General features: G+C 36.1%; 1 protein-coding gene across 2 annotated transcripts in view; it reads right to left on the bottom strand.

Annotated features, from left to right (window-relative positions):
• Positions 1 to 26,679, bottom strand: part of METAP2 (methionyl aminopeptidase 2) — a 37,095-nt gene that overhangs the window by 9,451 nt on the left and 965 nt on the right. Inside the window, exons 2-8 of one of the 2 annotated variants that reach the window (XM_014850720.3) lie at positions 25,160 to 25,264; positions 18,852 to 18,917; positions 14,904 to 15,006; positions 6,211 to 6,372; positions 5,304 to 5,485; positions 4,370 to 4,464; positions 4,007 to 4,103 (exon numbers count right to left, since the gene is read on the bottom strand). In XM_014850720.3, coding sequence (XP_014706206.1) covers positions 4,007 to 4,103; positions 4,370 to 4,464; positions 5,304 to 5,485; positions 6,211 to 6,372; positions 14,904 to 15,006; positions 18,852 to 18,917; positions 25,160 to 25,264 — 810 coding nt within the window. Of the gene's footprint in view, positions 1 to 4,006; positions 4,104 to 4,369; positions 4,465 to 5,303; positions 5,486 to 6,210; positions 6,373 to 14,903; positions 15,007 to 18,851; positions 18,918 to 25,159; positions 25,268 to 26,679 lie in introns of both variants that reach the window. The other variant, XM_014850719.3, reaches the window with a different exon arrangement.

The raw sequence follows: 26,679 nt of genomic DNA, 5'->3' as shown, positions 1-26,679 counted from the left end.
TCAATAAAATGTGTATGGAAGGAAAGTACCTCAACATAATAAAGGCCATATATGACAAACCCATAGCAAATATCATTCTCAATGGAGAAAAACTGAAAGTTATCCCTCTAAGAACAGGAACAAGACAAGGATGCCCACTGTCACCACTCTTATTTAACATAGTATTGGAAGTCCTAGCCAGAGCAATCAGGCAAGAAAAAGAAATAAAAGGGATCCACATTGGAAAAGAAGAAGTGAAACTGTCACTCTTTGCAGATGACATGATTTTATATCTAGAAAACCCTGAAGAGTCCACTAAAAAACTTTTAGAAATAATAAAGGAATACAGTCAATTTGCGGGATACAAAATCAATGTACAAAAATCCGTTGCGTTTCTACACACTAACAACGAAGTAGCAGAAAGAGAAATTAAGAATACAATCCCATTTACAATTGCAACAAAAAGAATAAAATACCCAGGAATAAACTTAACGAAAGAGGTGAAAGATCTGTACACCGAAAACTATAAAACATTGTTGAAAGAAATCAAAGAAGACACAAAGAAATGGAAAGATATTCTGTGCTCTTGGATTGGAAGAATTAACATTGTTAAAATATCCATACTTCCTAAAGCAATCTACAAATTCAATGCAATCCCTATCAAAGTTCCAACAACATTTTTTACAGAAATAGAACAAAGAATCCTAAAATTTATATGGAACAACAAAGACCCCGAATAGCCAAAGGATTCCTGAGAAAAAGAACAAAGCTGGAGGTATCACACTCCCCGATTTCAAATTATACTACAAAGCCACAGTAACCAAAACAGCATGGTACTGGCACAAAAACAGACACACAGATCAATGGAACAAAATTGAGAGCCCAGAAGTAAATCCACACATTTATGGACAGCTAATATTCGACAAGGGAGCCAAGAGCATACGATGGAGAAAGGAGAGTCTCTTCAATAAATGGTGTTGGGAAAACTGGACAGCCACATGCAAAAGAATGAAAGTGGACCATTCCCTTACACCATGCACAAAAATCAACTCAAAATGGATTAAAGACTTGAATGTAAGACCCAAAACCATGAGACTTCTAGAAGAAAACACAGGCAGTACGCTCTATGACATTGGTCTGAGCAGCATATTTTCAAGTCCCATGTCTGACCAGGCAAGGGAAATAAAAGAAAAAAATGAACAAATGGGACTACCTCAAACTAAAAAGCTTCTGCACAGCAAAGGAAACCATCAACAAAACGAAAAGACAACCTAACAATTGGGAGAAGATATTTGCAAACCACATATCAGATAAGGGGTTAATATCCAAAATATACAAAGAACTCATACAGCTTAACAACAAAAATACCAACAATCCAATTAGAAAATGGGCAAAAGATCTGAACAGAGATTTCTCCAAAGAAGAAATACAGATGGCCAACAGGCATATGAAAAGATGCTCAACATCATTAGCTATCAGGGAAATGCAAATCAAAACTACAATGAGGTATCACCTCACTCCGGTCAGAATGGCTATAATTAACAAGACAGGAAACAACAAATGTTGGAGAGGATATGGAGAGAAGGGAACCCTTGTTCACTGCTGGTGGCAGTGCAAAGTGGTGCAGCCACTATGGAAAGCAGTTTGGAGTATCCTCAGAAAATTAAGGATAGATCTACCATATGATCCAGCTATTCCACTGCTGGGTATTTATCCAAAGAACCTGAAAACACAAAGGCATAAAGATACTTGCACCCCTATGTTCATTGCGGCATTATACACAATAGCCAAGACTTGGAAGCAACCTAGGTGCCCATCAAGGGACGAATGGATAAAGAAGATGTGGTATTTTTACACGATGGACTACTACTCAGCCATAAGAAATGATGAAATCCAGCCATTTGTGACAACATGGATGGACCTTGAGGGTATTATGCTGAGTGAAATAAGTCAGAGGGAGAAAGTCAAATACCATATGATCTCACTTATAAGTAGAAGATAAAAACAACAACAAAAAAACCAACACATAGCACTGGAGATTGGACTGGTGGTTACCACTGGGGAAGGGGGGAGGGGGGAGGGCAAAAGGGGTGATTAGGGTCACATGTGAGGAGATGCACTATAATTAGTGTTCGGGTGGTGAACATGATGTAATGTATCCAGAATTTGAAATATGATGTACAGCCAAAAAAAATAAAAACTTAAAAAAAATAAAATAAAAATCCTCCTTCTTTTATAAATGATAAGCTAAATTTATTTTAAAATTCAGCAAGCATTACTATTTCTCCAAGATCTGGCAAATTGAGCCCACAGACCAATCAAAAACACATTTAAATAAAAAGATTTCTTAGCCATACCAAGCTAACATATAACTAAGTTACACAGAAGAAGCAGGGTATCCATTTTTATATTATAAAGGTGGTGACAGAGGTAGGCTAATTCTGGGACCAAGAGAGCTGTAAGGGTAACTTTCCAATTCTATAGCTTCCTGATCAAGGTAAATAAAATCACCCCCTCGATGGCCCAGTTCTGTTACGTGGTTTTGGAAACTGCTTCTGAAACTTCAGCTGATGGTCCATTTCTTCATCTTCCCAATGCCATGATTTGTCTATATCCTTTCTGCTTAAACTAGTAAAAATGAATTCTGTCACCTTCAACTAAGAACTCTGATCAACACAACAACTGGTATCAAAAACGAGTGCTGAGATAATAATAGAACTTAAAATGCTGCACTAGCTTAGTGGAAGAGGTGAGAAGAGAGATAAGGATTCCAACACTGCAGACTAGAATTGTTATGCAGTAACTAAACATTAAGTCAAATTGTCACCCAGTATACCTTGAAGGGCAGACCATATGCCAACCAAAGTTTTAGAATTAAAAGAAAATAGAAGGGAAAGATAATTTGAGAGGGACCTGAATAAGCACTATTTGTTGTGGCACCAAACCCAAAATTGGGGGTGGGAAATGACAAATATTTGTTGAATAAATTTCAGGCACTGTCATAAAACTTACATTTCTCAAAACAAAAAACCAAAAAACACAATATCATTAATCCTATTACAGTCAAAGAAACTTAGGTTCTTAGAGGTTACAGGATTTGTCTAAATTCAAAGATAGACCTGCCTGACCCCAAAGCATGTTTTCTTAATTATTCCATAAAACCCCCCATCCAAGTGTTAGCAGCCTTAAGCGTTTTTGACTTGTACAGATGTTCATAGAATTAGGAATCTGCAAGAGAGCAGCAAGGACAGGCACTGTCAGGTCCCACAGGAAGAACCACTTTTGCACTTGGAAGAAACACAAAAGTCTGTGAATATCAACAGAGGAAGGCAAAGAATGCTGAATGATGTGAATTTACTAAGGGGCAAGGAAGCATGAGAGTCTCCACTCAAAGGACTATAAAGGCGAGATAGGATTTGGTTAAAGGAAATGTAGGAAATATTCTGTAACAAAGTTATTAGAACAAGGGTTACAGAGAGCAATGAGCATAGATTAGGAAGGAAGACGGTGGCTGGAGAGTGGTGGGACAGACCCTGGGAAGTGGAGGAAGGCTGGACTGATAGCACAGGTGACTCAGACTGTGTACCAAAGGCAGTAGCTAGGAAAGACGAGGAGGCAAAGGAATAAAGATTAAAGGAAGGACACACAAGGAATTAACTGGCCTCTAAATTTTGAATTCAACTCAAAAAAAAAAAAAAAAAAGGAGAGTCATCAATGGAAAGGGCCTCTGGCTTCTCTCTTAGCCTTAATTCGACTAGTCACAGGAAACCTAGTCTGCATTTTGGCCACCCTGGATAAATCCCCAGTTGTTTTCTTATCAACTACCAGAGTAGCTTGGCAACAGTTCCTATCTAGTGACCACAGTACTCCTACCATGAGAAGGTCATTTAGCCCATTTTCCTTCTAGATTCCCAAGAGATAAAGATGAAGCAGCTGACCCAAAGAAAGCACTCAACACTATCTTGCAAAATTAATTCTGCAGAGGTCACATACATTTCAAAATAAGACACATTTTTAAAGCACATACCTTGATATGTCTTCCCATCTATTTCAACCTCATAGGATTCCATAACTTCTTGGATGGCCTCACCAACATCACATAGACGGACATCAATTCCAGCACACTAAAAAGAGAATAATGTACATTTTGTTATTCAAAGGGCTGAATCTCACAGTAACCTAACTTCTTAATATTTTAAAATAACGGACAATGAGAAAAACTGCTTTGCACATTATAACTTCCTCTATAAAAGCCTTTGGTACATTACACTACAATTACCTACTTAAAGCCCGAAGGGTAGTGGACTATTCTTATACAACCCACAGACCTTAAAAAGGCTATAAAGTGCTCAGAATATGTTGAATGAAATGGTGCTTATGGTTTACATACCTTTATTCCAGTGTTAGTGGCATCTTTTACAGCTTTTAATAATGTATCATATTTGGGATTAAAAGTGACAGTAAAAGCACAGTCAATAATCCTACCTGAAAGAGAAAATTCTTCTTTAAGTTTACTTATCAGCTGTCACCTTACCTACTTTATAGCATCTACTCTATTAATTAAACTTGCTAGTTAAGAGGAAAATAAAATGATGGGCTCAAAAATGAAGGCAACACTCTGAGTACGCAGACAGCATTCATAATAAAAGGGGAAAAATATAAATAAGCTACATAAGGTTTCAGATTGAAAAGATTAATTCTAGAGTTAGTACGTATTACTTCAAGACAGCACCAATTCAGGACTCACCCATGCAGTTATTCAAAAATATAAACAGAAACAAAGTGAGAAAAGCCTGGGGAACTAAGAAAAAGCAGTGCGGGCTGAGAAAACGTACAGGTCCACAGGATGCTAACCATCAGTCCAGCTTCTCCAATTTAGTAAAACTTAAGTACTTAATTAATCTAAGTTTTGCTTTCTCTCCTGTTGAGATAAAAAGGTACTTACCTAATAGGGTTTAGGGGAGAATTTAGAAAAGCTAACAAGTATACAAAGGTTGGTAAACTTACAGATTCTAAGTAAAAGTTTGTTGTTGTTATACGAATAAATGATATCTGAAACAACGACCTGAATAAAGAAATGTAAGATTATGTTTTTCATGCCTTGATACAAAGGGTAATAAACCTCTATCACTCAGTAGTTTTTATTCTACTCCACTTAGAATGCTTTAAAGTAAATCCCAAAATCTGCCTCAACACAGCTCTACTGAAAAGTGAGGCAATAAGAAGAAAATTTGGGAGTTCAGCATCTGTAGCCCCACCCAACAGAGACAAGATCAGAGTTTTTTAGGAGGAGGGTGGGGTGTAAATTATTTCTAAGAACTCACCACTTATATGTGTTCCAAAGTCTATCTTACAGATGTCATCATACTGTAATACTGTTGTGTCACCAGCATTGGGAGTATAATGGGCAGCGCAGTTATTGAGAGAACACCCAGTAGGAAATGCCAGGCCTGCGTTTAATCCATTCTCTTTTATTAGCTTTCGTGAACAGTCTTCCAACTTTTCACTAAAAAAAAAGGGGGGGGGGGTGGTTGTTTTCTTTTACATTCTTACCCTTATATATCTTACAGTTCATCAAGTCCAGAAAGTTTACTAAAACTCTTAAATTACTTTCTGGAAAGGATATGAGCACTTTCTGGATGTGAATGAATAACAGTTCTCTGATGCTAGCAACATACTAGCTAACCCCTAAAAAGATAAAGCGCTTAATCCCACTAGAAATCTGCAGAAACAACGACACAATCCACTTTTAACTTAGTTTACTAGGAATAAGACTCTTGACTTAGACTAATTTAAATGCTGATTACATTTTATTTGCTCAATGTTGCATATTCGGAAAACTGAATCAGAAAATTATTTCTCAAGGGGAAAACTGGAGAAATAATTAGTTCTATTGGCTTCTTCATTGCATTATAAATGTTTTGTGTCCAAGAATTTTAGTTTAATATGAATTGTTAGATAGCAACATAATAGAATCCCAGACAGAAAATAAGAATCAGTCGTGTATGCATTTGCACGAGTGTACATAAGTACAAAATATGGTGGTTGAGGTGCAAATGCCCTCTCATGGTTTCCTCATTGCATCGACACTACAAGAATTTAGAAGACACCTCTAGAACCTTCACTTAAAGTTTCAGCCAAATAGTAATGAAAGCCAAACACTATAATCAGAGAGTTAGCTCCAAAAGAAATTTTTTTTAACATGTTCTTACAAAAACATATTCCTTTTACCAGATTTCTATCATTGTCATCCCAGGCTTGATCCAGCTCATAACGTATTTTCTAACTTGTCGATGTGCTTCTGCGGCTTCTCGAAAATCATTCCAAATCTCTTCACTAGCTTGATCTAATGCTTTCTTTTCTTCACTTGTAGTTCTCCAAGCAGCTGTTCGCCTTTACAGTATGCATAGCATAGTATTAGTCACGTATAGCAGAGTAAGCATAAAAGCTGAGAGATAAAAATATACTGAGGAATGTAAGACATTTTAGATAAAAATACTACATATTCAGAGTTTCTTTCATTAAATGTCAGCAAAGTTTCAGAAATACAAGTAGCCACACACTTGCAACCAAGCCAAATCAAGTTAAACCCTTTGTAAGACTCGAAAAAAGAATCCTCACGTGAGATTTTGTTCAAAGTCAGAGGACCTAATACCCTGAGACACAAAATAACATGAAAGGAGAGAATCAGAAAAGTCAAAGAGAGTCCTAGAAACCAAGCAGGTGGGAGACAAAGGCATCCTTCCACTCGAGGTAATATATACTTTAAGAGACTTCAAAAGAACACCCCAAAATTAGCATTTAACTTCACAAATAGGGCAGGTACTAATCCAAAGACTTGACCTGGAAATCTGCATATACTTTCCTCAAAACATAAAATATTATGTGCTTTGGCAGAATTTTTCTAGTTGTATATATATTAGAGGAAATCTTCCTTGAAGGATATGGCTCACATTTTACAACGGCCAAGGGTAATAAACAGATTTTTATATTTAGTGTCTAGGAATGAGGAGATCCACTGACCCCCTTTAAGCAGTACATTTCAAAAACGGTAACTGTTCTCAAATGAAGATCTTTTTGGAAGTTGTTATACCTTTCACACCTTCTTAAGCAACACTGAATATACAGTTCACAACTCAGTGATCACTGAGGCATAAAATATACTTAGTACAAGAGCGATGCCTTCAAGGAATTACTATTTGCCTCAAAGCTAGTGGCCAGCAAACTATGGCCTGCAGGCAAAACCACCATGAAACCTGTTCTGTAAATAAAATTTTATTACAACACAGCTATGCCCATACTGTCTACCTACTGTCTGTGGCTACTTTCCTGCTACAATGGCAGAACTGAGTAACACTCCAGCCCTGAAATGTCTACCACACGGCCCTTTGGGTGTTAAGCACCACAGAGGCTTCTCTGGCTTGTTTTCTGTTTGGAAATGTATTTTGGATCTATCTACCACTATCAGATAATTGAAATATTACAGTACCATCGGTTGAAGGTCAGTTTTAAACTCCCCAAGTACTTAAATGCATATGAACTACTTTTATAGGAACAGTGAAAACTCGAGAGGCAACTTCTAATCAAAGTATTCAAACAAATACCCTCACACTAGAAGGTAATGGGATAAAATCCTTTAAAAAGTACATTCTCAAGATGTGGCTCAACCTTTGTTTAGCTGCAATACACTTAAAGCTGCTCACTGCATGCTGAGACAGACAAGCCACAATCACCTGGCATCTAGTTCTAACTCTAGCCCTTCCTCTCCCACAAATCCAAAATCTTTCCTGGGAACTAAGAACCCCAATGTTCTGAGAATAAATCATTTTCAGGCTTAAAAGTACTGGCTATATTCTCAGATCAATTCTTACACAAAATACATCACAATTCTTCATCTCTTAAGTGGGCCATAATGCTGGCACATATACAGCCATACCTGGCAGTAAACGTTAAAGAACTCCCTCTGAAAAGCCAAAGATTTTGTGAAAAGTAAAAGTATCAACAAATATTTATTCTAGAGTTGTAAAATGAAAGACTATGTCCAAAGGTGACGGATGCATATCATCCATGGAGGTCTGTGAAAGTGGTATTGGTTATTATCAATTCCCATTTCTTGTCCCCAATGCAACCCTCAGATTCTTCAAATTCACTTGTTAATTGGTTAAAACTTAAGTATAATTAAATTTCAAATATTATTTGACTACATTTTAGAATTAGAATATGATCAAATAAAAACCCCCAACACTGAAATCAACAGACCTCACATGAATACCTCACACTTCCAAAGGCTGCACTGCTGACTCTTAGAAGCAGCGGACTCTTCAAAAGATTATGGAATGTTCTGCATTGTTGGGAAAGAACTACCAATCAGAAATTGGATTAAAGACATTTTTTTGCTAAATCTTGAGTTCAAATTGAAAGTCATTAGTAACACTCAAGAAACCTACTGCCAAGGTCTATAACTATAATTCCAGGCCCAAATGAAAGACAAAGAATATTATGAAGGAGACTTCCCCGTTTCCTAAATTTGATCTTTTGATATTCACTCTATGTAACAAAAATATAGAAATTAGTAAGATTAAAAAAACATTCTGAGGGGCGGGCCTGGTGGTACAGCAGTTAAGTGCGCACATTCTGCTTCAGCAGCCTGGGGTTCGCCAGTTTGGATCCTGGGTGTGGACAAGGCACCGCTTGGCAAGCCATGCTGTGGTAGGCGTCCCACATATAAAGTAGAGGAAGATGGGCACGGATGTTAGCTCAGGGCCAGTCTTCCTCAGCAAAAAGAGGAGGACTGGCAGCAGATGTTAGCTCATGGCTAATCTTCCTCAAAAATAAAATAAAATAAAATAAAATAAAATGCTTTAGTAAAAAAACAAAAAAAACCATTCTGAGCCATAACAATTATTCCAAAAGGCAATTAATTCATCCAACTGAAAAAGGCAGAACAGAAATGCTTTTTAAAATGTATTACGTCTGTAAAACAAAACTACAAAAACAACTGCTTGAAAGATCATCTTTATAGGAAGCATTTACAAGTATGTAAATTCTTCACGCCTCTTTGATTTTCTGAATCTTTTCAATTATTTCATTATTTTTACCAGTGGATGTATTAAAGAGCAGAAAAATACAAGTAAAACCAAAAGATATAAACAAAGGTATCTGATTATTAACTTCAAACAGTCATAAACATTTCTGAACTCATGCATGGATAACTTAAAAGATAATTATATTTGTATTTTTAAAGCACTATATGAACATTTACAAGAACCATTTAAAAATGCATGTCTTTAACCCAGAAACAATTAAGAATGCATGCAGATATGACAGCAATTCCTTCCTCTGAAAACTAGGACTTACAGGGAAAAATGAAGCATTTTAACTGCCTGTAAGAAGAAACTATAGTTGATCCCCAGCTGATAAAAGAAAATTCTTCAAAAAGAATAATGTCAGCTAATAAATGTAGAAGAAATGATGGAAATGCACCATTTTGCAGTCCCCAATGAAAAAACTGACAAAAAGAGAAAAGTACCTTTAAAAAAGAAACAGCTGGCTGTCACTACATTAACCAAGTGATAAAATACAGTGAAACTAACAGAACCTGATGTTACATCTGATACAATATGAAGTACATGGTATCACATGATATCTCTGTCAAAAATGGTTACTTTAAATCTAATCTAAGCCTTTACAAGTAACTCTAGTTCACAGAAAATACAGGAACAGAGAAAGAAGCTTAATGACACCACAAGGAAACAACTGGAAAAATCCCAGAATATGAGACTTTCTAAACTACTGGTCTCTTCAAAAGGTCAGTGCAATGGAAGAGAAGAAGGTGGGGATTCTAACCATATGCAAAGTATGAACCTTGACTGGATCCTGGTTGGGGGGGACAGGGGTGGTGCTAAAAAGATGTTCCAGGGACAAGGGGAAAAAACCTTTAAATATGAACCAAGTATTTACATTATATTGGGAAATTACTGTTAATTTACTTAAATGTGATAATTTGGAGAACATCTAATTCTTGGGAGATGACTGAAGTTTTAAGAACTGGTGACTCAAAATAAATGAGACATTTTTGAATAGCCCAGGAAAACAAAAAGAGAAAAAATCAACAGTAACAAAAAAATACATACATATACAGAGACAAAGCATATGTGGCAAAATGTTAAGAATTGTTCAATCTAGGTAGTAAGTTCATTATGCGATCTTTCAATCTTTCTGTTTGGAATTTTTCACTATGAAAGTTGAAAACAACATAAATATATTTATCCTGGCATTGTTTTTAATAGTAAACAACTAGAAACAAACTGTACGTTCAATAAGAGAGGACTGGACAAATAAATTATGGTATGCATACAGATGTGCAAAATTATTCAGCCATTAGAAATATTACTGGATTCTTTACTAACATGAAAACAAACTTAAAAAGGGGTTATAGAGCTGCTTGCAGTATAGTTCCATCTTGAGAAACATTCCCATGATACAGGTTTCTATAGAGGCTTTAGAGGAAGAAATACCAACATGTTAACAGTGGTTTTAATTCACTGGCAGAATTAAGCAGATTTTTATTTTCTTCTTTTTGCTTATCTTTATTTCCTGTTTTATAATGAATATGTACTGCTCTTAAAATCAACAACTGTCCCAAAAAATTGCCTACTAAAGGTGGAAATAGATCTCAAAAATTTCAAAATAATTCTTCCTCCTTCTTCTAGAGATCCAGCATAAGAGAAAAATCAGATCCAATTAACATACTAAGATGTTCATCACAGAATTTTTTCTAATGGTAAAAAATTGAAAACAGTGTAAATGTTCAAAAAGAAGGAAACAGGTAAAAAAATTACGCTAGATACAGAATAGAACAGCATTATAGCCATTAAAAATTGGTTTCTTCTTCCTCCTTTTCCTTTTTTTTTTTTTTTTTTTTTGGTGAGGAAGACTGGCCCTGAGCTAACATACATGCAAATCTTCCTCTATTTTGTATGTGGGATGCCATCACAGCACGGCTTGTCGAACAGTGGGTAGGTCTGTGCCCAGGATCCAAACCTGCAAACCCTGGGCCTCCAAAGCAGAGCATGTGAACTCAACACCAAGCCAACCGGCTGGCCCCTCAAAAATTTTTAATGACACAGGAAACGCAAATAGAATGTACATTTTTTTAAAAGAGCAACAACCATCATAGTAAAAACTGATTCAGAAAAAAATCACCAATGGTGCCACATGTGAAGATGTTCATAAGGAATGAGATATTTACATATTCTCAAAGGAACTTCCCACAAATTCCTAATGACAAAAGGAAAAAACAGTAATGACACACTAGAGAAAATTGGATAATACCTTATCCAAGTGATAAAAATTGACTTCATGTGCCTCCAGATGTGACAACCCTGAAAAGGACACAGTATCTTCTTATCTAGTAGTATTCCACCCAAAAATGCAAAACCTATTCTCAAGTAGTTCAGAAAAAACAGCATAGATGCGGATTCATCACTATAACATTTTCCACATTTGCTTTCTATCTTTCTGTCTTCCAAGGAGAAAATGGAATGTTACTTGTATATTATACATAATATGTATAACTGTCATATTCCTGTGAGAGAGAGAATGATAAAACAAATGTGGCCAAACGTTAAAGAGAATCTAAGTGAAAGGTATGCAGGAGTTCTCTGTACCAGCGTCAAAGTATGTAACGACTTAAGCATGCAATGATTTCAAAATAAAAAGTTAAAATAATGCACTCAACCTGGGTGGTAGCTACACAGGTGAGTTCTTTGTGATAATTCACTCAATTTTCAATAAGTTTATTTAAAAAACAACAAAGGCAATATACAAAACTATATTTAATACTTCAAATCTATAAGAATACTGATTCTGATCTATTTGCAAATAGTCAAAACTGGTTATATGAATATCAAAAAATATTGAGATTTATTAAGAAGCAAACATAACCACAGTATCTTAATTTCATTTGCATTTCTCTACGACGGAATACAACGTTGCTTTCAATATTGAAGAAAAATATTACCCCAAGAGATATTGTAACATAAATTAGTATCCTTCTCTATTGTTTCAAAAACAGAAGTTATTCTACCTATATGTTTAATTTGCATTAGAAAATGAAAGTAAGAAGGGAAAGGTAGTTTTTAAGCTTTACAAAATCTCAATATTTTTCTTGTATTAAATATTACTTCAAGTATTCCACCATTTCCAGGATGTTAAAAATATTGACAATCAGTTAACTAGTATAGGAAATCAATGGCCTTCCTCCACTTTAGCAATAAGCATATCAAAATGGAAATACGAATAAAAGTATCTCACTCACATCAGTAACAAAACCATAAAACACAAGAATAAATTTAACAAGAAAGGGACAGGACCTACCTGAAAAAAAAAAACAGAGTAAGTGGGAAAATATACCATGAGAATGGATAAGACAATGTGAGAGGACTGTCAATTTTCTGAAACAAATACATAACTATAATGCAATTCAGATAAGAAGTCTAACAAGGGCATTTTCTCTGTGGATATGTGTGTATATGACTGAAAATAGCTAAGAAAAATATAAAGAAGAACTACGTTTGGGTGTGTGTGGCAGAAAAGAAAGACTTGCCTTATCGAATTATCAAAATATATTAAGTTGCTGATATCAAATCAAAACAGTATTAGCATAGGAATAGACAATTAGATCAGTGGAATAAATGATATAGAAATTGGTTTCATTACATATGAGAATATAGTTCACTATATGAGAATATAATATATGGCAATGGTGATCATTCAACTCAGCAGAATCAATTACTTAATAAACAATTCTAGCACAACTGGCTATCCATTTGAAAGAAAATAAAATTAACACTCCCAACCCTACACAAAAACTTCCAGACCAATTAAAGAGGTAATAAAACACAAAATAAGAGTTTGAGAAAATCTAAGAGACTACTAGGAGCCCAGAAGTATAAAATATGAACATGTAATCTATTTCAAATTTTAAAACTTCTTGAAGAGCAAAAGAACAAAATCAACAATAAAAAGATGCTCAAAATCACTAGCAGTCCAGGAATCACAACCTAATGTATTAATAATATTCTTTGATGCAGCAATGCCACTGCCAGCACATAAGGAGAGAGAGAGAGAGAGAGAGAGAGATGCATGTGTGTGTGTGAATATATATATACACATATATATGTATATACTCAGAGAGAGATGTTTATTGCAGAATGGTTTACAATGGCAAAAAATATTAGAGACAAAGTGAATGCTCATCAATTGAAAATGGTGGAATATGGTATATTCACACCAAGGAACATTATGAAACCATTCAAAAGAATAACAGAGCTATTCTGATCGACTTGGAGGACTTCCAATAGGTAGTCCTGAATGAGAAAAGTAAGGTGGAGGAAAGTGTGCCTATGACTCCATTTTTGTAAAACAAACAACCACCAAAACACTCTCCTTACATAAACAGACACAGATGTACACAGATATGAGCATAGAAAAATATGGAAGGCTACCTGCTAGGTGGTTACATGGGTCTGGAAGGAAGGGAAGGAAGAGGGAACAAACAGAAACAAAAAATTAAAAAGATTATATTTAAAAATAAATGTGATCACATCATATGTACTATGAGAATTTATGAAATTAATGTAAAATTGTGTGTCTGTGACATTTTAAAATAGATACTTTAAGGATAGTGACTGATGAATTCAAATTCAAAGGGAAGATGCCCATGCCATAAAATTCCAAAACTTTAGACTCCTTCCCTAGGAGTACTGGGAATGAGGGAGGGGATGAAAATATAACAACATCATGTTCTTTTCTAAGTTTAAAGGAAAATGATGTCTTTACAGGTCAATGAAACAATGCTACAGTAGAAGCTTTCTTAACCAACTATTGCAACCACTGGATTAACCAATACTCTTGATAGCCTTTGTAAAACATACTAACCAATACCCACTGTATTCTAAATAACAGTGACACAGGTTCCAATTCTGAATAATAACAGCAGCTAACATTCACTAAATGCTTACCATGTGTCTGTTATTACTCTTCCAAGTGCTTTATATATGGTGTTATTCCTCACAACAACCCTATGAAGTGCCCATTTTATGGATGAGGAAATGAAAGCACAGACATGACAAATTTCTTGCCCAAGTCACAACGCTATTAAGTGTTAGAGCTGGGATTCAAATGCAGATAGCTTGGTCCCAGCTTCCATGCTCTTAACCAGTGTGCATAATGCCACTATGAGTGTATGCTGACCAGCTGAAATGTATCCCTTCAGAATACTTCCAAAAATCAGCTGATTTGTTCCCAAACTTGTGTAAGTCATCTGTACTTGTTACTATAATTATGTAATTTAATTAAATGTTGTATAATAAGAATTATTTCTAGGAAAACTAAATTGACTACTCGGAAAATCTCAATAAAGGCAAGTTACCAAAAATACTTCTGTTAAATTAAGTACAGATAAGAACTGTAAATGGTTTCAGGAAAAATATGTAAAGATATAGGCATCAGTCCTCAAATTACTTAGTTCTTGCTCTTCACAGAAACTCAAAATGGAACAGACTCATAGACAATGCATTAAGGATACAGCTCATGGATAAAAAAGTAGAGTCCAAAGCAAATCCATGCTCAAATACCAAGAATGATGAAAAAACAAATGTTTGTTTTAAGTTAACTTATATCAATAAAGATTTTCATTTATTTATTTTTTTGTGATCCCTACTTTAACACACTTTTTAGTTAAACCAAACTACTACTGGTCCCAATTATTTTGGGTAAGAGGGCTTCTACTGTATTTCCTCCGCAACAAATTCACAAGCTTTTATTAAGGTAGTGGAGCAAAGTTCCAAGAAAAATCAAACCTGCTGTATTGCTAAACTACAACTTTCAAGTCAAACTGGAAGTTATTTCATGATCCTTACCCATCTTGTGTGGGTGGGTACTCGCATTCTTGTCCTTTGGGAAATACACCGTTAGGATACAGGTCACATATTGGAACTGAGGGAGGGTCTGTCTGAACTTTTGCTGTGAGATACAAATAAAGCATTAACTTCTGTAGTTAAAAACAAAACTAAGCAGTTATCATTACAGTTTTCTCACTTCCTAATGGTTGTTATATGTCCTGATTTTAAGGAACCTCCTTACTGTCACCTTGCAGTTAAAAACAGAAGTTATTTCGCCATGCTAGCCACCTCCTCTCCCATTTACAGTTGCTCAGGAATAGAAATATTCAACTCCTCAGAACTCCATTATGTATTTAAAAAGTCCTGCCAGAAAGAACACTTCTAATTTTTTTTTTTCATTTACTGTACTGGAAATGGAATAGCAAATAGAAGCTGGTTTTCATAAATAAAAATGAAATAAGCAACAAGAAAATAAGAAAGAAATCCTATAGCAATAAAGTAAAAATATAAAGCCATTATGCATTAATAAAATAAGTAAAAATCTTATTTTAGGGGTATATAACAGTTGAAGAGTATTCATATCCAGGGCTAAAAGACTTTAGTTAGCCATATACAAATTTCCAGATAGCTGAAAAAAGTTACAGTACTTAGTACACATTTATGGATATTATCTCCCAAACTGTATTCTAAAACACACTGTTTCAAGATGCTTTAAAAAAATATCTAGAGATTTGTCTTCTAAAATTTGTCTTAAATACATAAGAGCTAGTTATATAGTTCTTACTATACGAAAACTGCCTTTTAGTAATGAATGCTGTTCCAAGGAATGCCAGGAAGTTGCAGGAGAGTTAACTTATGCAGTAACGACTTGAATGTATACCTGCAGCACTTCCCAACTATACAATTGAAGTATGTGGTTTCCTTTTGATTAGAACTGCTCTTATGTTACGGATTTTTGTCTTAAATTTTAATACATATTTTGCTTTTTTTATTCTGCAATAGGGGAAAAAAGGACAGACACAAACAAAAACACAACTATTTACTGAGCCAAATTATTTATCTATGGAACCATTTTTTGGTTTCCTCCTTTTAATCCAAACTCTCAGTATGTCACGAGCACCAACTGGTTTTCTCCCTTGACATAACGTTTAAAAGTATAACTTGGGAAACACTGTTTTAGGTTCCTCCTAAGAGGGAACATTACAATTTAAAATCAAAAAAGATCTTAGAGATCATCTAACTTAGCTTCACACTCAATCTAGGAATCCCCTATCTAACACCCTGACAGACGGCACTGAACTCCTGACAATGGAGGCAGTCACTATCTCCCAGGCTAAAATCCATCCATTTGGGGAGAGCTGTAACTGTTAGAAAGCTATTCCTATACTAATCTGTCTCCTTGTATGTTACTTCTAGTTTTATTCTTTGCAGTTAAAAAAAAATTTACTTTTCATTTCTACTGATTCCTCCCTATGATGCGAAACCACTTTAAATGATATGGTTTTTGACACTTTCACCCACATTCACCAAACCTAAATTTGTCAATGTTCCTTTTAAGTTAGTACTAGAATTGACTTCTGTATTAACAGTCCAAATAAGACAATTAGTATAAGACTGAACTGCTGATTCTAAAAATCCTACTGCTATTGAAAAGTTAAGACTTCCTGCTTTTTAGTTCACATTGTACTCGTACTCAAAATCCTTAGGATCCTGCCACCTGTACTAACTTTATATATGTCTATTACATTTCAGCTTATTAATATTAGCCTATTGTCTCAGCTTTCCTGATCTTTTGAAATCTTGATTTTTGTCAACCAAAATACTATGTCATCACCCTCAACTTTATCTCCTCTACAAATATGATAAAGATGGCTCTTATATTGTCCAGAAATTAAGATAAAGGACTCAACAAGATCATTAGAGAATAAATAAAAATATCAGAGTTGAAGTCTAGCCTTTACCACTTATTAGCTGTGACTTGGACAAATGGCTAAATGTGCCAAGCCTCAGTTTCCTCATCTACAAAATGAAGAACCAGATGAAATCTTGGATAACCTTTGAAAATTATAATGTACTATGTCCAATTTATTATCTAAAACTATGAATAATTATAATCATCTGTACTGCAGTTACCATTAATTATCATTTATAATTCTCTCACTTTATAGAAGAGGAAAATTAGGGCAGTGAATTGCTCATGATTACATTATTTGGCTTCTTTCAGAAGTGATTTGTGATAGCCTACCAGTATATCTAAAATACACAAATAAGAGACATTCAAAGTAAATTAGAGAGAAAAAATTAAAACATGGAAAGAACATAAAATAGAACCTGAAATAATGTGAATACAAAAATCACAGATTTGGCTTTAAGCCCTTTAGCAGTCAATATATAAAAAACCAGGTTATTTGCATAGCTCACAATGTTTCCGAAATAAAACACATTAACTACTCAGGAAAAGCACAATTATTCTTGATTCTAAGACCAGACAAAAGAGTGTCTCTTGAGAGTGCTCATGAAGAAATACAATGAACATCCTCAGAGGAGGCACAATAAAGGCCGATGGCACCATAGTACAACCTCTGTCAGCGGAGGAATTCTACCAAGGGCAAATACAAAGCAGCCCCTAACACTCCTTCCTGCTTATCTACCTTCACTAGGGAGCAATTTTAGAGTATTTGGAGAAACAGATATTTCTCAAGCCATGCCCATGTAATATCACTTCTCTCAGGCACTTTTATCAACTTTTGAACAGAAGAAATACGAATATCATAATCCCCGAGGAAAGCAAGTAACTGTGCTCATTAAATAGACACTATGCTAGGGACAGAACTGACAACCTATGAGTAGAAGGCTCTAACAAGGATAGATGCCTAAAGAGAAAGAAGGCTATCCCATTTCCACCTGGAGACACATCAGGAGAATGGCTAGCAGAGCCAAAAGTTGTCTTAAAAAATAATTTAACTGTGTCTCTCAACACAGAGATAAAAAAGGAAGTCAAGCCCTCAATATTCCAATTCACACAATTTTAGCCTGAAAGATTCTAAAGGAAGGTATAACCAGACAATCAATGGTTTTGTTTTCTTTTTTTAAAGATTTTATTTTTCCTTTTTGTCCCCAAAGCCCCCTGGTACATAGCTGTATATTTTCAGTTGTGGGGCCTTCCAGTTGTGGCACGTGGGACAGTGCCTCAGCATAGCTTGATGAGCAGTGCCATGTCCACATCCAGAATCCGAACCGGGAAAACCCTGGGCCGCCAAAGTGGAGCACGCGAACTTAACCACTCGGCCACGGGGCTGGCCCTCAATGATTCTTAACAGCCCAAAGGACATCCAAGGTTAGAACTTAAGTGTTCTGATTCTCAACCTAACCTCTATTCTGTAATACTATAGAGCCTCCCCTTAATCTCTCTAAAAGAGTTTCAGGTCCCTGAAGATGTTTCGTTATGTCATTTATAGAAACAAAACACAAGTAGGATCATATTTTAAGTGAATTAGCGATAGTGCAACATAAATGTTATTAATAAAATTTCACCATATGCACAAATTTTAAATAATGGGACTCCTCATTAAATATAGATTAAGAATCTCATAATTTCAAAGGTGGCAGGTGAACAGCAAGTTGTTTATCCTATACCACATGGTTGGACACCACTCTAGTCGTCCCCGACAGAATTATTATTTCAATTATTCAAGTTTTAAATCATCAAGTTTTTAGGAACTTATCCCTAAACTTGCAGTAAATGCAACCAACTTATTAACATCCTTTAGCTGAATAACAGCTAAAGAAAATACCAATAAAATTGTTAAACGAAAGTACTTGCAAAATAGTGATGAGTTGCACTAATATACCTCTACTGAGCCTAAATTTATTTCCCTGACATACACCAGGATCTTAAGCAACTTCAAACCTGCTGCTTAACAACCACTTCTAATTTGTCAAGTAAGATCAACTTAAGACACTAACGTCCTCTCTTCTTCTTCTTCTTTTTCTTCTTCTTTCCAGTTGCTCCATCTCCATCACCATCTCCATCTAAGAAAAGACAATTTCAAGTACATATTCATTTAAACCTCATAAGCAGGACAAAGCAAGCACAAGCGGACAAGTATACACACACACATAAAATGCATCTTAAATAGCATACGACAAAGCTGACCCAGTACTCTTAGACAAGAATTTTGTATATTGCTAGCTTTAAATATCAGAATTTGACTCATGTAATCAAAAGCACTAGTAAACTTTACTTTGACTTACTCTAATGCTGAATAAGATATTTTTAAGAATAAAAATATATTAAATAAACTCCTTTTTCAAACCTAGGAAAAATAACTAGTGTTAGTTTAATACAACGATGATGACAGTAATTTCATCTAAAATAATACTAGTTACAGTTTACATATGCTTTGTAGTTAAACATTTGTATTTCATAACCTCATGAGCTTCTCAAAGCAACCCTATGAGGTAACAAAGAATGTTTAAGGGATGTGCCCAAGATAATCCCAACTGGTAAACAGCAGAATTGGACCAAGAATATGTCACTTGATTCCTAAACTTGATATTTGTGGGTCTCATATTTTAAATCTCTTTCCTGTACAGTTATTAGAGAAAGAGAGCTCTCCTTCTGGGTCAAATTGTATGCAAAAATCAGAGGGCAAATTTACTTTCCCTAGGTTCATAGTTCTCAAATACTCAAAAGAACCTGATGCCCAAAAATGGGGGTTAATAACTATTTTGAAAAATAGTTGGCAAACAAGTACCCAAAATAGCCATGATCTGCCTGTCAGTTTTTATAACAATCTTCTGTGTAGCCCATGCCTGTACCCTTGAACTGTGAGAAAAGATAAAGGATACTACTATGGCCAAGATTAAACAAAATAATGACTTAAAACATTTTAAATAAAGATATCAGAAATAGACCTAGGGCCGGCCTTGTGGCCGAGTGGTTAAGTTTGTGCGCTCCGCTTCGGCGGCCCAGTATTTCGTCGGTTCGGATCCTGGGCGCAGACATGGCACCACTCATCAAGCCACACTGAGGCGGCGTCCCACACGCCACAACTAGAAAGACCCACAACTAAAAATACACAACTATGTGCCGAGGGGCTTTGGGGGAAAAAAGGGAAAATAAAAATCTTTTCTACCCACAAATCACACTGCTATGAAAATAAGAAAGAACAGGATGCTGTCCCAGACAATTAGAAGCTGACAATTTAACAGTATGCTTGCCATATAGTATTCTTTAAAATGTTTCACCTAGTGGCAGTAACTCATGGCTAGCATCAGTAATTTTAAACAGTGAAATCCACATCCATTAAACAATGTCAATAACTACTTACATTTTTTGCTCAAAGAGCTCCCTTTCTATTCCTAGATGAGCATTAGACATAAAAGAAATTCTCTCACCATGCTACCTACTATATTCTCCTATTATAATTATTACACAAAATTGGAATCATTGGTTTACACTGACCCCTACTTGTCTGTGAGCTCCTTAAAGATTAGACACCCTTTCTTACATTAAGCATTGTGCCAGGCATTTCATATTCAGTCTATTCTAAATGAATGTTTCTTTAATCAATGCTTCTAAATAAATGAATGTTTCTTTAGTTTCTTTATTTTGTTTATATTTATTTTCACCTAGATGAGAAACAGGAAACAGTAGTTTAGCAAAGAGGGAGGCAACATGATCTAGGGATTAAATGGGTTGAGTGATAGAAACTGACAATAGCTGACAATCTTTGACTTAAAAAACTGCAATTCCTCATGTTCAATCTTATAAAATTAACAGGAACTGGAAACACAAATCTTGCTGACTTACTCATTATTGGTTTCTAGATTCAAAAGCCTAATGAAAATAACATGAAAAGTTTTTGGAAAACACAACTTTCAATTTCCTCATGTGTCGTATACTCTAATTCACATACTCTGCACTACAATTTTAACAGTAGCCTTCTTCGTTTACCCAACAAATATTTGCTGAGTTCTTAAGTGACAGGCAATAGGGACAGAATAGTAAACAAGATAGTCTTTACTCTGGAAGAACACACAATGTTCAGCATACTACTACCTACACTAGACTCAACCTAAAACAAATGCTTCACGATGTATAACGGATTTTACAGACACACTAAAAATCCTTCCAGCTGTGTGACCTTGAAAAGTTATTTAGCCTCTCTCTACCAGTTTCCTCTTCTTTAAAATGGGATGAGACAAAGCTCCTCCTATGATACTTGATCATCCCTCTGAGGCTAATTACTTTATCCAAGGCCTATGTTCGGTACAGAAAAAGTCACCATTTATTGAACTCTTGTGCCAGGATCGTGGTAGAGTCATCATTTGAATATTAAACTATATAGGCTTATAGTTCCACCCATCATATCATGCAGCAATTTATGTTTTTACTTGTCTTTCATTCACAGCATCCCAGGATAGTCTTAACAAGCAGAAACTGTTCATATTTATTTCTGTATTAGCACTGTGCAATTCAATTAATATTTGTTGAGTGACATCCATATGGAAAAAAAAAAAGGAATCTCAGTCCTTATCTTTCACTATATACAAAAATTAATTCTAAAAGGACCACAGACCTAAACATAACAGCTAAAAATATACAAAACTTCTTGAAAAGAACACAAGAGAAAATCTTCATGACCTCAGAGACAGCAATTATTTAACTTTTTGGACTGGCCACAAAAAGCATGACCCATAAAGGAAAAAAATGGATAAATTGGACTTAATCAAAATTAAAATCTTTTCTACTGCAAATAACATTAGCATGGGAAAAAATATTCATAAAACATGTATCTGACACAGAACTTGTAACAAGAATATATAAAGAACTATTACAACTCAATTCGGCAACAAATAACTCAATTGAAAAATGGACAAGAAATGTGAACAAACACTTCACAAAGGGTATATGAAAGGCAAATAAAAATACGAAAAGAGGTTCAGCGGCCAGGCCCGTGGGCTAGTGGTTGAATCTGGCACATTCTGTTTTGGCAGCCCAGGTTCAGTTGTCAGGGGTGGACCTAAACCCCTTGTCAGCAGCGATGCTGTGGTGGTGACCCACATACAAAACAGAGGAAGACTGGCAACAGATGTTAGCTCAGGGGGAATCTTCCTCAGGAAAAAACAAAAATCAGTCATTAGGGAAATGCAATTAATGTCACAATGACATACCACTACATATCTACTAGAAAATTAAAAACTAACAATACTAAGTGCTTATGAGGAAATAAAAGATGTGGAACTCTAAACTACTGCTGACAGGAAGACAAAATGGTACAGCCACTTTGGAAAACAATTTGATAGTTTCCTATGAGGCTAAACATAAACTTACCAGATGATCAACAACGATACTCCTAGGTATTTTCCCAGAAGTGAAAACATATGCTACACAAAGACTTGTACGCAGATGTTCACAGTAAACTTTATTCATAATAGACAAAAACCGGAAACAATCCAAATATCCATCAACTAGTAAACAGATAAATAAATTTGGAATACTATTCAGCAATAAAAAGGAATGCACTACTGAACTATGCAACAAATGGATGACTTTCACACTATGTGAAACAAGCTAGACACACAGAAAAGCTGCATGCTGTAATGACTCCATTTACATCATACTGTAGAGAAAACTATAGGAACAGAAAATATACCAGTAGTTGCCAGGTGTCAGGGTGTGGAGAAAGAGAAGTGACCACAAAGGAGCACTAGGGAACTATTTTTTTTGGTGAGGAAGATCAGCCCTGAGCTAACTTCTGTCCAATCTTCCTTTATTTTGTTTGTGGGACACCACCACAGCATGGCTTGATGAGTGGTGCGTAGGTCCACACCTGGGGTCTGAAGCTGTGAATCCCAGGTCGCCAAAGCAGAGCATGCAAACTTAACCACTATGCAATGGGGCTGGCCCAGGGAATTTTTTTGTGAGATAGAAAGAAATGTTAAATGGAAATGGTCTTCATCTTGGTTGTCATAGCAGTTACACATTTGCAAAATCTGTCAAAGAGTGAATGTACATAATGTACAACATCAAAAGTAAAACTTAATGTAAACAATGGACTTTAGGTGATAATGATGTGTCAATTTAGGTTCATCAGTTGTAACAAATGTACCGCTCCAAGGGAGATGATGATAATGTGAAGGCTTGCACGTGTGGTGGTAGGGGGTATATGGGAAATCTCTACAGCTTCTGCTCGATTTTGCTGTGAACCTAAAACTGCTCTAAAGAATAGTCAGTGGTTTAAAAATGGTGAATACTGGCCCGGTGGCACAGCAGTTAAGTGCACATGTTCCACTTCGGTGGCCTGGAGTTCAGTGGTTTCAATCCGGGATGCGGACATGGCACCGCTTGGCACGCCATGCTGTGGTAGGCATCCCACATATAAAGTAGAGGAAGATGGGCACGGATGTTATCTCAGGGCCAGTCTTCCTCAGCAAAACGAGGAGGATTGGCAGCAGTTAGCTCAGGGCTAATCTTCCTCAAAAAAAAAAAAAAAAATGGTGAATATTAGCCTAGGCAAATTATACTTTAATAAATCTGACTTAAAAATGTACTGAATGAATTACTCCAAACACATTACCAAATGCCCACAGGATTAACTTTTCACACCAATACCCCAAGGTTCAAATTAAACATATCTAAAATTAAACTCACTAGCTTCTTCTTTGCCTGTAAACCACCTCCCCAAATCTCCTAACAAACTCTCTCTCTCTCTACTTCACTAGTTCAGTCAACAGCACCAACATTCTGTCACCCAAGTTCAAAACCCTAGAGTATACTAATGCCTCTCTTTATTTTTCATAACATTCTTCTTCTAAAAATGCTCAGAAGCTCCCTCAATGAATCATTTCATATGGCCAGTTTGCACTGTTCACTATGCTTTGAATACTTTCTCAGCATTGTCCCACCCCAAAATGTTCTCCTGTTTGGTTTTATTCAAGTTCCATTCCATCCAATAAGCCTTCCTTCAGCATTCAGCCCATAACTCCACTTCCAAATTTCAATAAACTTTACTGCAGGTACCAGTATATCTTTTCACCTCTATGTTTTGTCTCTCCACTATACCATCAGTTTTCCTTTAGAATAAAGATTCTGAAATACTAGCTTTCCAGCCCCTCAAAGACTTCTCACAATAGATTAGTAGCATTGGTTGATCCTGATTACCAAAATGAATTAGGAAAATGATTATCCCAAACCAGCGGGACCTCCTAACATTCCTAAAATCTTCATTAATACATTGAAGAGTTCTAATCTGACAAGCAAAATTTTCTCCTTCAACATCAAGAGATTCATAAAACTTGGCAGCGGTGCAATAGAACAAGGCACACTTCAAGATCAGCACTGTGATATTCTACACATAATGGGTCCAGAATATATCTTTCTAAAGGAAAGACAACTACTCTGCATTATCCTAACACGATAATTAAAGTACAGCAGGGATTTGCTGCTGAGGGTTAGAAGGCAGAAGCCCAAGCTGGCAGTGCTTGAGGTAGAGCAGTAGGTCACAACCGCAGATAATTGAGAATGGGAGAGCCCCATCACCCCCACCACCCCAAAAGAGGCTGCAGAATAATAATTTAATCACCCCTTCCACTGTCTCACTGATAGCAACAATTCCTAGAATTCTAACAGTAGTTGTCTTTAAAGAAATCTTATAGCACCAAAATACAAGAAGCTGGGGTAAGGGAATTTATAACAGAGTCTAGAAACACTCCAATATCCTCCTTTGAGAATATAGAGAGGTAGCTTTGGTACAGAGAGTAAAAGGAATAGACGTGGCATCAGGTGCTAGGTTTGAAACTCTGGCTCTAGTCTACACATACCAGCTGTGTCACATTGGGCAAATCACATAACCATCATTTCCCGAGAAGAACACCTACTTGGCTTTGTTTTCTGGGGGTAAAATGAGAATGTATGAGAAAGTATCCTAGGATAGTGATTAGTACACATTAGTTGTTCAACAAATGTTAGTTAAATAAACAGTCCTTCAATTTTATCTTATTAATACTCACCCAGTACTTGGCTTTTTACCAAGTACCTTTTTAAAAGTTGAGATCTGTGTTATCTAAGCAGTCATCCAACATATCCAATTTTTTAAAGAGTTGCTAATAAATACCTTTTCCTCTTTATCTATGACATTGAGGCTTTAACATCAATTAAGTAAAGCGTCAGAGAATAATAGACTATATAGACAAACAAGTAGATTTTGTTCAAAAGAACGTCATATTTTCTGGTTTTTCTAACCACAAAGATCAAATTAACCATTTACCTTCATCATCATCATCTCTTTCTTTCTCTTCCAATGCTTGTCTTTCCAACTGTCTTGCTACCTCATCAACTGAGGTTCCTGATTCTTTATCAGGTTCCTGTTGTCCTGCTGATCAAATACAATAACATAAATCAAATCTAATGATCATACTTTACCACTAGAATATGTTCTAAGTATCCTGGAAAACACAGAACTCCTTTCCTGATAAGTGTCCAGCAAACAAAAACAGAAACATTACTCCTAAATAACAAAATTTATTTAATGACAGAGAACAATGTTCCATATCTAAGTAGTGTTGTCCATTCAACAAAATATCCATTACACTTTCTCTGGCCTAGCAGCCAAAAGATAAACAAAAGTGTGTGTTGGTCCCTATCCTTAACTAGCTTAACTTGTTAAAGCATTTATCAATTAGACTACAACAAATACTTTACTAACCAAACAGGTACTTAAGAAAGGCAATAAATGTTGGAGGCTTTAGTTAGGAAAAGGATTTCTGTTGGACACTGGGGCTTCAGGGCTTCATGAGGAAAGAAGTTGTCAAGCTGGTCTGGGTAAAATCAAACAAAATAGGAAAAGATATTCCATTACTAAAAACTAAAATTCTTCAACAGCTTAGCAGAATACCAGCCCCCTGCTGTGGAAATTAGTACAATCTAGTTGTAGTAGCAATATGTGTGTGCAAAAAGAGACAGTACTACCAGGTAGCACGTAATAAGGTGACATTTTGGTCACTGCAGACGATTCATATTGACAGATACAACTGTTAAAAACATACTGGGGTCAGGCTGCTGAACACCTTAAAGGACAAACAGAAGAGTGTGGATTTCATCCGAAAGCCAGGAACAGTCCCTAGACTATGCCCTGGCACTAAATCTTGCTCTGGAAGCGTCCCAGCACCTACAACTCTCCCTCGTCAACTCCCATCTAATCAGAATTTCAGAAGGATATAGATTAACCCTCTCCAGCCTCCCACAACTCCACCTTCATCACTTCTGGCCTCTCCATTTTTCTCTCATTCTTTCTGTGGCTGATTTTCATTAGAAACACGTACAAATAATTTTTCCCAAAATTAAGGACCCTGTGCAATAAAAACATTGATTTCTCAAAATATAATAGTTAAGTTCCTAATTCATAATCCAAGTAAACTTTCAGCTGTTTTCCTTGCCTTCCCAGGGGATTTAGAGAAGTTCCATTCCGAGCCACAGAATATCCCATCTGGACTGCCTGGCAAGTGGCATCGTAATTCAGGCCTAAAAGCCCTACAGCTTGACGACGCTGGGGGATTAGGCAAGTGAAAAAATCGCACCGCCACCACCACACATCCTGCAATCACTACTCAGTGACATGAGCGTGTGGGCACACACAGACACACACCTCCCAAAAGTGCAGCCCGCAACGCAACAGAAATCCCTCTGCACACTGGGCGGGGGGCTGGGGGGTGCGGTCAAGGCACCAAGACTTGCCAACTCCACCCCCACCCTTGACAAAATATGTCCCAGGTTGCTCCAGCAAAGAGG

This window comes from Equus asinus, chromosome 4 (genome assembly GCF_041296235.1).
Source record: "Equus asinus isolate D_3611 breed Donkey chromosome 4, EquAss-T2T_v2, whole genome shotgun sequence".
Taxonomy (NCBI): Eukaryota; Metazoa; Chordata; class Mammalia; order Perissodactyla; family Equidae; genus Equus; species Equus asinus.
Note: the sequence above shows the minus strand (reverse complement) of the source record. Positions and strands in the feature narration are given on the sequence as shown.